Consider the following 11,637-nt stretch of genomic DNA (forward strand, 5'->3'; position numbering starts at 1 on the left):
ATTTTCTCAAAATCATCTCTATTTTCTCAAAATCATCTCTATTTTCTCAAAATCATCTCTATTTTCTCAAAATCATCTCTATTTTCTCAAAATCTAATAAAGACCTGTGGAATTCCTCCGTCCGGTCCTCTCCATCAGCAGAGATCATGAGGCAGTGGCGCAGGAGGGCACCCAAGTGCCGGTACAAAGCAGCGTCTTCCTGGCTCCAAAACAAAAATCAAAATTTTGATGAGGAAAAGGAACCTCTTGGAGCCCGCTCCCCCTTTAGCCTGCAGCCTTCTCCCTCCCTCCAGCTCCCCGGGAATGGGTAGCCCCAGAGCTCACCTCATCYACCTCCCTCTTGCTGGAATCAAAGGTGATGTTGAAGAGCACCTTCAGGATCTCCATGGCTCGCTCCGTCTCCAGCCGCGGCAAAGGCGGGAGAAGCCCCTCGTCGGCGGCCACCTCGTACGGGTCCATCCACTTGGCGCCGAGCGTGAGCTCCAGCGTGTCCGTCATGAGGCTGACGCCGCGGAGCTCCTGGGCGAGCTGCTGCCGCACGTCCACCCGCAGCGCCGTGAGCAGGAAGAGCAGGCGCAGGTCGAAGAACTTGACCTCGTGCGGGAGGCTCCTCTCGTTGTAGAGCTTGACGCGCTTCGCCAGGCCCACCACGAGCCGTGCTTCGGCCGTCAGCTCCTGCGCCCTGGCGCTGCTGAACACGATGTTGCAGAGGCATTTGAGGGATTCCAGGATTACATCCAAGTCCGGGACCTCTCGGATGAGCTCCTCCGAGTAATCGATGCCGGCGTGCCTGGAGAGGGTCTTCAGGCCCTCCTTGGTGGTGAAAGGGTCAAGACAGTGCTTGTCCCGGGACAGGATGCGGATGCTCTCCAAACACGTAACCTGGCAGGATGGCTGTAGCTCTCTTTCCAAGAACTTGATCAGCAGCTGGGCCATTTTCTGGGCAGAAGGAAAACCATTAATTTGCTGTCAGAACTGAGCAAGCGACCACTCCTTCTGACCAAGTCACATTTGATTCAGAGCCTGTGCCCAGGGCTAACCCTCTGGAAGGGCTGAGCACCAGGAATAAGATGGGATTTCAGAAGAGAAACCCAAGAAGGGAACTACCCAAGGCTACGTCCCAATTTGTGGCCTATCCTGTTGTTCTAGCCCAGTCAGTCACTAGCAGCGTGCTCAGATCTCCCCAGACCCAGTCCTGGGCTGTAGGCTGTAGTTAGGAAAGCATTAGCTGCCACTGAACACATTCAGCATGGTCAGGCCATGGCACAAGAAGTGCATCTCTGAACCCAGAGGAGGCCCTAGGGATGGGAAGCGGCCGACTTTTAGCATCTAAAACATCCTAAAGCATCATCTACTGCTGCAAAGCTGAAGCCAGGTGCTTTGTGCACATCATCCCCACACCAAGCGTGTCTTCAAGTCTGTGGAGAAAAAAAAGCCCTCATCTCTTTCCCTCCGMAATTGGTCACCACAAAATCCTGCTGCACCCAAGTACAGAGCAGCAGCAGACCTGTCCACCCAACTAGAGAAGAGCCCAAACAACTTGCTCACCTTCCTCTCTTCCCGCTCCTCATCGTTGAAGGTGAAGCACTGAGATTTCTGCAGGGGCAGAGGAGAAAGAATGAAGTTCAAGGGACAGGTTAGAAGCCTGCAGAGCTGCGTGCCTGTTATTCCAGAGGTTGTGTCCCTCAGTCATCTCTGAGGAACACTTGTGATAAAGGTTACCTCCTCACTGGCTCTGCGGTAAAGGCTGAATGCCACAAAACTGCCCATTATTTGTATTTATTTTACTTATTTTTAAGCACTGCAGGAATTGAGTAGATATTCATCCCAACCACAGTGCAGCATTTCACATCACGGTGTAACATTTTAATTCCTCCTGCTCAGTGCCACCTCAGCACATCCCAAGCTTTGCCAATACATTTTTTCCCCTTGATATTCATTCTTCCTTCCCTGACTGAAAGCACCACCTTATTATTTGCAAACAGATCCTTTGTGCTCTTCATTCCTACGGTGCCTGGAAATGCAACTGTTACTCAGCTGATGTTCTTTAAGCACCACTGATTAGCACAGGTAAGCACCCTTCTCCATGTGGCACCTCACAGCGTGTGCTTTGCTGCCTTGTGTTACTCTGTTACTGAAACTGAAGTGCGCTTGAACGCCACCCAAAACAGGCACCAAGATCTCAGCAACTTTGGCTGAGTTATGGGCAGGCAAACACATTCKGGAGCCTCTGGTGGCTCCCACCACAGCTCTTCCATAAGCCAGGCTTTGCAGCAAGYGTACCAAGAACGCACTGCCAAGAGCTCCCTCCATCCTGAATTCACCCTTCTGCTCTGAGAGCGTTTCCACAGAGTCCCACGGAGCAAGCACGTAGTGCACAGGAGCTTCTCTTTCACACGGTGAAATTCTCACAGGTGAGACAGGAACCAWTAGATTAAGCAGCCTGATCACCTGCATAAGGACAGCCCCAGAGCTTTACCCACTGTGTGCTTTTGGAAGAAAAGCTGTACAGAAAGGCAATATTTCCGTAGATTTCTATGTATGGTTTTCTATAGATTATAGACAGAGGCTGCGGGTATCACTGTACTACCATCGCCACCATTTTCTTCACCCTCCCTGTCACCTCTTTCGCACCTCCTTTGCACAGATGCTTYCTTATGCACAGCGGATGCCAGGCCACCAAGCTGCTCGCAAGGAGACACTGCAGCTTGCAGACCAGCTGGCTCCCTGTCACCCAGGTCCCCGGGGCGGCCTCAGTGCTGGGTGCCAAGACGTGCACAGGCTGTTGCACCGCGTTATGMGGGGCCGCCGGTTCCCTCCACAGACCTGTGTGCTCTGGAGACAGCCAAGCCCCTTGTTCTCTTCCTTTCCCTTCACAGCTCCCTTGTGGGTTCCTGTCCATTTCTGCAATGTCACATCCCCTTTGACTGCTCCATTCCTTCCAGACTGACTAGCAAAATCACTGACATTCTCACAAGTTTCCTACGCTTGATGTACTGACAAGAATCCAGCTGGAGGAATTCAATTGACATCGTCTTGGTTTGACACCTCGAGCTGGTTACACATCAACCCCCCCGCTTTGCTCCCCGCATCCCTTCAGCATTACAGCCTCTAGGTGATGGTCATCCTGCCAACCGTCTTTCTTTTGGGGAGTCTCCTGCTTCCTAGCCCACATTTTCTATGTCTCACAAGCAACCACTGGCAGCCGCTGCTCGTTTTCCCCTTGCACACACGTGCAAAATACTCACAGCCTTTCCCTGCTCGCTTCCCACCTACTCAAGAATGGTGCAGAATGAGTCACAGAGATCCGCAGGGCCAGCCCTACAYTGGTGGGAATCCTCTGAAAGACATTTCCCTGACAGCTGGAGTCTATCTCAAAAGGGAACTATCCTCACAGATTGTCTTTGCTGCTTTAAGGATAGAAATGCTTCCGTTTTTGCTTCCTAGCCAGTCTTTTCATATCCCCCTCAGTTTTGCCCTTTTCTTATTGTTGGCTTTCAGCTCAAGCAGCTGTGCCTAATCCCAGCAGCCCATCCTTGTCCATCTGCAGTGATCTTTGACTTGCAAATCACAGTAGCTATTTCACCTGCAGCTCCTCCCTGGGCTTCAGTGCTCTTCCCTCCAAACCTTGCTTTAATATAAAAGCTTCTCCTGTTTCATATTCATGCTGATGTCTACTCTCCCAAAATGTTTACTTGGACTCTGGATGATAAAAAATAGAAATGCCTTTTCTGTTCTTTAATTCCTGTACACCAAGAAAACAAGATAAAGAGACGCTACTTAGCTGCTCCCTTAGAGAACACCAAGCATGAAACTATCTGCAAGCAAAAAATGAAGCAGTCTGTGACATTTCTATGACAGTAACGCAGAGACAGATGCGCTTAGAGGAGACTGCCGGGGGACAGAAACCCCACAACATGGCCAGCCYGCTCCTGCGCTCGTGAACAGCAGCGGCTGACGTCAGGCAGAGCTCGGATGCTCACTCACCTCTCGGTTGTAGACCTGAAGCACCTTGAGAACCGTGTCCTGCTCCCCGCTTTCCACCGTGGCTACCACCGTCCTCAGCTCCATTATCTCACCAGCTCAGCTACGGAAGGAAGCAAAATGGGTAGGAAGGGGAGTGAGGGGCTCCTGGACAATGCTGATGCAGAGGGACCTCGGTGCACAGAAGGAGTGAGGAAAGGGTGGGGAAAGAAAGCAGGAAAAACATCCCCCCTCCCTTCAAAAAACACCCCAAACCCACACGTGAGATTGCTCACTCGGTTGCATCCGTAAAAGCAGAGCAGATGGATAGGGCAAATAAAACCAGGGGCTTGCGTCCTCTCTCTCCCCCTCTAATCCTGGTCTTCCTCCCTTGGCTTTCCAGCATTTAATGCACGGCTCCCGGTAGAGCACTCGGGAAAAGCTTCCCCCCCCTCAGCCCTGCCAGAGGATTAACACAGCACAGATAACAGCAGCTCCCTGAAATAGCTCCCTGCCTCCTCCTCCTCCTTTGCTGCCTGTCCTGATTTCTGTTACTGCTCAGGAAAAAAATAAATAATTAAATAAAAGGGGGGGGGGGGGAGCACGCACCCCACACCAGAACCATTCCCTCGGAGCAAAAAAGGGATGGAGAGGGAAGCAAGGCACRGAGGCAGGTACCATCCTGGCTCACTTAAGGATGAGCTGCCTTTTAAGGTGGTGAAAATAAGTTTTGGGGTAGAAATCACAAGGATTTTGTTGAGTTTGTTGGAAGSGGGGTAGTTCAGCACACAGGGCACTCGGTGCCTATATTTTAGATTACGGCAGATACAGGGCACACGATCATATAAAAGCCCTCGCCCAAGTGACGGACGACCTCCACGGCCAGTGTTTTTACACCATTGGAGAAGGTGCTTCACAAGAACCACGTCACTGAGCACAAAACGATGAYTATTTTCAGGAGAGCCACAGGTTTAGCTGCTCCGTGCAGCCTTGCCGGCTTAGGGGGCTGAAAAGCAGCGCGTCGCACCGCAAGCTCTTGCGATCCAGCCCACAGAGGYGACGCTCGGATGTCACGCAGCTGGGCACCTGGCAGCAGCAAGGCAGGGGGTTCTGAGGGCCAGTACATCAAAAAATAAAAAAATAAAATAAAATAAAATACAAGTGGGGAAAACAGCTCCCCTCCAAAGGACAGCACGGTACCTTCACTCCTCGGTGTTGCAGGACTTGGGTACCTAACTTCCCCCTGGCTTTGCAGGGTAGTATCAGCAAGCAGAAATGGCAGCACTCCCTATCTTCCTTCCAGCCCCTATTTTCACTCCCCCTTTCCATTCCTCCACCCGACCCGTTTTCCTCGTTCYGCTTTCGGCCTCTCCCGCCTTTCCAAGCCGCTCCCGGCCCTTCCTCCGCGCCTTACCTAGGGCGAGCGCTCCCGGCGGCGGCGGCCCGGGAACGGCCGGCGAGAGGAGAGGAGCCGAGCGAGGCGGGCAAGGCGGCCTCCCTCCCGCCCCGGCCCTCCCTCGCCGCCGTGCCCGCGGCGGAGGAGGCCCTGCCCCGCCGCTACACGCGCTCGGGACACGGGAGAGGCTGAACCCACTCAACGCTCCGGGGGTCCCAGCGCGGGGGAAGCCGAACCTCAGCCCCCCCAAGGTTTTCTCTTAACCACTTAATTAATTCCCAAAGGGGCTTAACACTCAGCAGCTAGCCGCCACCTCCGGCGCCAAAGCGGCCGCCGCCATTTTGTGGCGGGGGGAGCTACGCGAACTCCCTCCCTGAGGCGGCCCCCGCCTCGGCCGCCATTTTGTGGAGGCGGGAGCTTCGCGGGCTCCTCCCCTGAGGCGGCCCCNCCCTGAGGCGGCCCCCGCCTCGGCCGCCATTTTGTGGAGGCGGGAGCTTCGCGGGCTCCTCCCCTGAGGCGGCCCCGCGCCGCAGTCTCGGCCGCCATTTTGTGGAGGCGGGAGCTTCGCGGGCTCCTCCCCTGAGGCGGCCCCCCCCCCACCCCGCCTAGGCCGCCATTTTGTGGAGGCGGGAGCTTCGCGGGCTCCTCCCCTGAGGCGGGATCGCACCGTCGTCTGGCCCGGGGGCCTGTCGCCGCCATGGCGGAGTGGGGCCGAGGTGAGGGTGAGATGGGAGGAATGGGCTGGGATGGAGGGSTTTCCCTCCCTCTTTCCCTCCGCCGCTATGTGGGGTGCGGGGCGCCGCCGCCATTTCGGTGTTGGGGAGGTGCTGTCACTGCTTTAGAGCCTGGGGGGGACGGAGCAGCCCAGCTAGGGGTCCGCGGCTGCCTTTGCCCCCTTGAAGCGTTGGCGTCAAGGGTCGTGTAACTCCTGGTCTCGTGGCGGTGTTAGGGGAGCGACATGGGTGGTGGTTTTGGGGGTAGAAAAACCAGCAAAACCATGAAATGGTGTACGGCGAGGTACTGCCTTGGGGCAGRGTAAAAAGTGCCTTTTTCCTCGTTGACCAAAAAGCAGTTGTGACGGAAACGTGCTACCATGGAGGTCCCAGATTTGTTTGGTTTCACGCAGACACCACCACGGTGGAGGGGGAGTGTGGTCAGAGCGTGTCCTCAAAAGAGGGTGCTGGGTCAGCCCCGGTGTCTCAGAGCTTTAGCTAGCGCAGCATTGGGGTGTTAAGGCTGGTGTGTTCGGGGTTCCTTTCCCACGGGCCCTGTCACGGCCTCGCTGGGGGTGAAGTTGAGAAGCGGCCCTTTGGGTCAGAGCAGGGACTGGCAGCGGTCGCCGTCCCCGCCTGGGATGGGGGAACACCAGGGCGGCAGACGCGGCCCCTCCGCTGCCCATACTGCACAATAAGCAAACATACAGCTGCCGATAATGAGGAGTGACAAAACRCCTTCTCCTTTCCATCCCAGGTCAGAGTCCAAGCGCCATGGAGGATATGTTAGATGCTGAGAACAAGCGCATGGCAGACAGCCTGGCCAGCAAAGTCACCCGGCTGAAATCGGTGAGTGGCCGAGCTCCCGCAGGGGGCTGCAGTAAACAACGTTCATCTTCAGTTATCTGCGTTCATCTCTCACACTGTCTTGTGGGAGACACAGATCTCTGGCCATTTACAGGGGGCTTTCTTTTTATAAGCTACTCCTAGAGGCTGCTGTAGTGGATTGTTGCAKTTAGCTTATTCTGAAGTGCTTGGGACTGTTCTATGAATCCCTTCTTTCTTTGTGAGGTTCAGCTGTATCATGATGTGCAATAGCAGTGATATGGTTTTGGTGGCATTCAGTTAGACACAAAGAGAAACATTAAGATGCACAAAGGGATACTGCTAAACTTATCTTCTCTGGGAAAAAAAAAGCTRTAATAACAATTAAATTGCTTTTGAAAAATATGCAGGTACGTATATGTGTGGTGCTCATGAAACTAGTTTTCTTGGCCTAGGTTCTATTTAGAACTTAATATAAATCAGTGATCAGTATTTTAGCAGGCAAGACTGAATTTCTCCTGTTATGTCTTGATGTTTAAATGCTCATATCCTGCATATAAAGCTTTGGTTTGATAGTAAGACTTTACTTCTAGGGCTGTAGAGCAGAATAATTTTAACAGACTTTAACAGAAATGAGAATCCCRTTCTGTCACTGTACCAAACAAGGCTCTGTGTGTCTCTACAGGAAACAGGGGCAGTGGCTCGCTCTTCTATATCCTTTTAACATTTTCTAGCTTTATATACATTAGAGGTTGTGTTCCTGTTAAAAGTTCATTAATACTTGTTTCCCCCTTGTTCTGTATAGCTGGCTTTGGACATTGACAAAGATGCTGATGACCAGAACCATTATCTGGATGGCATGGTAAGAAAGTGATGAAACATTAATAAAGCTTTTTTTTTTTTTTTTTTTTGGTGTGTGTGTGTGTGCTGTCTCTCAGTTACCTTATTGTGAAAGCTAACAGCAGTTCAGTGCAGGAGAAAGTTTCCAGTGGTTGGCAAACCACGTAGTACAACTAAACCCATTTTCTGTGGGTTTATTGATGAATAAAGGTTAAAAACCTTTAATAATGTTAAATAAGTTAGCAGCTGCTAATACTGGTTTGAATGGACAACACAGCCAGGTATGTAGCATCTGTCCACGCGCCCATGTAGGACATTGTACTGAAGCAATACAGATGGGGAGTTCCTGGAATTGAAGATCTGCCTCCTCTAGTTCATACTGGGAGTCCTATTCCACTATGGCCCTATTTGTCAGTTGTTTCTGTGATTTTTTTTTTTTGTTGTTGTGATGAATAAATTTGTCAGCGTTGCTCACTGTTGCTGAAACACAAGGGTACTCACTGAAACACAAAATAGCTGTCCAGGTTCACTGCTGTCTTTGGARGGAGCGAGGCAGATGCTTTAGGTGCTGTCAGGTTGTTAGGTTCCCAATTCTGTCACCATTCTGCTTTAATTTCTAGAGGCAGCATAAATGTAATGTACACAATGACTGATAAAAGCAAAGTCACTCTCCAGAGTAATCTGCCTCTCAAGTTTTGGTTGCTGATGGAAAATCCCAGTGCTATGGGGAAAGGCCAGGATGATCAATTACTGTGTTAGTGTGTAGAAAATATATAACCATTTGAGGCTAGAAAGCAAGATAATGTTTCTCTTGCCTTCAAGAGAAGATAGGTTTTTTTCCTACCAAATCAAATATTCTTATATTTAGATAACACCATTAGATTCTGCAGCGTTACCTAAATTGAAATATTTTAGCGGTTCTGTGGCACGTGCAGAGGAAAAGCTCATAGCAGTGGGTTCACCATCCTGAGGCTTGCTAGGAGAAAGATAATTCACCAATTGAGTTGTGAGAGGAAGGGAGTCCCAACACGTATTTGAGAAGGAGGTTAGCACAGTAGCACTGCTGAGTTGAGAGACTTTTCCACACATGTTGTRTTTTGGAGAACTGGTACGTGAAAGCCAGGGAGAAGATAATTGTAGTGTTGAAACCAGCTGAGTTAAAAATGGGAGCTTAGGTGGGATCTTAATAGCAGCACACGCTGACAGTGAGGAGGAACTGAAATGGGTATTTGCTCAGCCAGGAAATCAGGAGAATGAAAATAAAAGATGTTGGGGCAAAAGAGCTTAAAGGAGGAGTCCTAAATATGAAGTTATGCTTCTGTTAGGGAAACTTTCCAGGTATTTCAGGAGAGCAGAAGCAGGAGCTACAAATAAGGTATGGATAAGTAAAGCAGGCCAGGAGTCAAAATTAAAACGACTGCATTGCATTAATTTGAGAATTGTTTTGCCAGTACCTGACAGAGTTTTATATCCATGCCRTTGCATTCTAAAGTAAAAGTAGAACAAATGGAAAAGAACTGCACCTTTTTCTGTAATTCTCAGCTTGTCCCAGCATGCAACAAATAGACTTTAGCTTCATGGAGAGGCTTTTCCTTCAAGTGTTCACTTGTAGAGTTACCACTAACAAGCTGTTTCAGGCCAAACAAGAGGCAGAGGCACAATTAAACAGTGCMGTAAGAGATGATTTTATAGCAGACCACTTTGAGCACTGCAGAACTGGTGACGTTGCTGGAGTCTGAGCACAGGAGTGGAAGAACTTTCTGAGAGAAGCTTGATTATGCCTGAGGAGAGATAGGCCATTACTGTGCTGCTGCCTATTCAGATGCCTTTTAATCACTCAAAGGAGTTCTTAAGGAATCATGTCTCCATTTTACCTTTCTTTCTCCTTTAGGATTCAGATTTTATGAGTGTGACTGGCCTGCTGACCGGCAGTGTGAAGCGGTTCTCCACCATGGCCCGATCGGGGAGGGATAATCGCAAGTTGCTCTGTTACGTTTCTGCAGGACTGATCGTTGTCTTCTTCATCCTCTACTATCTTGTGTCAAAATCAGGGACTTGAGCATGGTTGTCGTGTCAGAAATGTTACAGACCAAAAATCATGTGTTGTTTGATGGACTTATTGAAAGCCTTTTTCATTCTGCCCTGTTGTGGAGTCTTTGAGACATTCCAAGCAGTCCAAATAACTTTTCTGTTCCCCAGCTTACTGTCAGTGATCGGGCTGGTCTTGGACGTATCTTTATAAAACGTTTGTTTCATTCTACACTGACTTTCACCTGTAAAATGATTTTGATGTTGTTAATGCCTAAACTTTCATCTCCTGCCTTGTTGTCCACGTYCTTCAGCCTGTTTTCAATGGACACCTTTGTGTTGGCAGTGTTACTGATATTACTAAACTCGGAAAGACTTGTGTCAGACAAAATCCAGAGACTCGGTGCGCAAAAGTTTAGCAAGAAGTCCAGAAGCTGCTCATTTTAGGACTGCTGATTWATGAGGTTTGGAGGTATGAACTTGGGACTTGTATTGCAAGCTGAGCCACTTGGCTCATACACAGTCTTAGTTTCACTTTGTCTTGGAGGCATGTTAATAACCTAGATGTTACTGGGTTGGAGTTAAATTTGTACAGTTTTGAAATTAAGTCAGCACTATATCTGGATCCCGGTGCACTATAATTGCTGCAGAGGAGCAAGATGTTGAGTGATAGCTTGGCTTTATTTATTATCTTTCTAGGTGAAGCTGAGTGGACACTGCAGGAAAAGAAGGGCCAAAGTCCCTAAGTTGCCATTATTTGCACATGTATAGCATCATCCCACACACTTGAAAACACACTCCCCTAAACTCTTTTAAATATAAATACTCAATCAATGTCCCCTTTTCAAGACTGCTTGCTTCAGCCTTCATACAGTTCATTATACTTATTACCATATCCCTGTACTACAGTGCTTTGGAAAGACATTGTGCAGTTAAAAACAGAGCTTGTGGGCGAGTCCTGAAGTCCATCTTGTTGAGTTAGTGGTTGGAGGACAGAGACAGATTTGATCTGAGAGTTGACAGATTTTTTTTTTTTTAGTAGATGGTAACCAAAGAAACTCTAACTTGCTGTCCAGTGCTGCTGGGATCCTGCGATGTCTGTGTGAGATGTGTGGCAAAGCACATCCATACATGTTGTGTTTATAGAGCAATCATTCCCTGTGAAGATGCCACATCGGCCTCCTCTCCTGAGGCACTGGATTTAGCTCTCGGTCTCAGATGATCAAGAGTAGAGCAGCTTTTAGGGCCTTGGAAAAGACTTCTCTTTCCCCTTTCCATACGTTGGGCTGATCAGTCTCTTTACTCATGTCACTACTCTGTGTTTCTTCTTCCGTAGCTGATCTAAGTCTGCCTCTAATCAGAAGAAAAGATCTGTAACTTCCAAAAAACACTGTGCCTGTTGAATGAAGCARCAAAGAAACAAAGCCTCTTCGGGGGCAAAACCCTCACTACCTATTGCATAAACCTTTTACTGTACAAAGCAGCTGTGCATTTCATAGTCTGGTTTCTGTACCAAGTGCTGATGTGTTCTGCTTTTCTTTGTTGCAACTCTTTGCTTATTTTGTTCCCTTATCCTCCTGTAGCAACTACCTCTCCAGGACTAAAGTTTTTCTCCTCTTTCACAGTCCATCTGTCTAACAGGTCATCACTCATCAAAACAATTATGTGTTTTATTTGTCCTTGCTGTTGTGTCTTTAGGAATTCCCTCTTGCCTGGACTAAGCTGGGTCTAAAGCTAAGCAGACTGTACTGTTGCTTGCTTAAAAAGCACCAAACATGTAACAAAGTAATTCTGTAATTTGATTGTGTGTCTTCTTTTTTTTGTTTGTTTGAGTTTGGGGGAGAAGGTGCAATGAAGGTGAACAGGCAAGGA

At 49.3% G+C, this 11,637-nt stretch overlaps 2 protein-coding genes across 2 annotated transcripts in view; one reads left to right on the forward strand and one right to left on the reverse strand.

The window, feature by feature from the left end:
• RIC8A (RIC8 guanine nucleotide exchange factor A) overlaps nucleotides 1-4,353 on the reverse strand; it is an 8,680-nt gene extending 4,327 nt beyond the window's left edge. Inside the window, exons 1-5 of the mRNA XM_026040259.1 lie at nucleotides 4,244-4,353; nucleotides 3,988-4,087; nucleotides 1,549-1,596; nucleotides 325-939; nucleotides 105-199 (exon numbers count right to left, since the gene is read on the reverse strand). Of these exons, the coding sequence (XP_025896044.1) occupies nucleotides 105-199; nucleotides 325-939; nucleotides 1,549-1,596; nucleotides 3,988-4,071 (842 nt within the window). The 5' untranslated portion in view covers nucleotides 4,072-4,087; nucleotides 4,244-4,353. The remainder of the gene's footprint in view (nucleotides 1-104; nucleotides 200-324; nucleotides 940-1,548; nucleotides 1,597-3,987; nucleotides 4,088-4,243) is intronic.
• A 1,668-nt stretch (nucleotides 4,354-6,021) lies between these two features.
• BET1L (Bet1 golgi vesicular membrane trafficking protein like) lies at nucleotides 6,022-11,637 on the forward strand. Its single transcript, XM_026040258.1, has 4 exons — nucleotides 6,022-6,075; nucleotides 6,830-6,921; nucleotides 7,703-7,759; nucleotides 9,629-11,637. Exons 1-4 carry the CDS (start codon nucleotides 6,057-6,059, stop codon nucleotides 9,794-9,796), a joined length of 336 nt encoding a protein of 111 aa, XP_025896043.1. The 5' UTR covers nucleotides 6,022-6,056; the 3' UTR covers nucleotides 9,797-11,637.

Source organism: Nothoprocta perdicaria, unplaced genomic scaffold (assembly GCF_003342845.1).
Source record: "Nothoprocta perdicaria isolate Ctin4 unplaced genomic scaffold, notPer1 scaffold_251, whole genome shotgun sequence".
NCBI classification, from domain to species: Eukaryota; Metazoa; Chordata; class Aves; order Tinamiformes; family Tinamidae; genus Nothoprocta; species Nothoprocta perdicaria.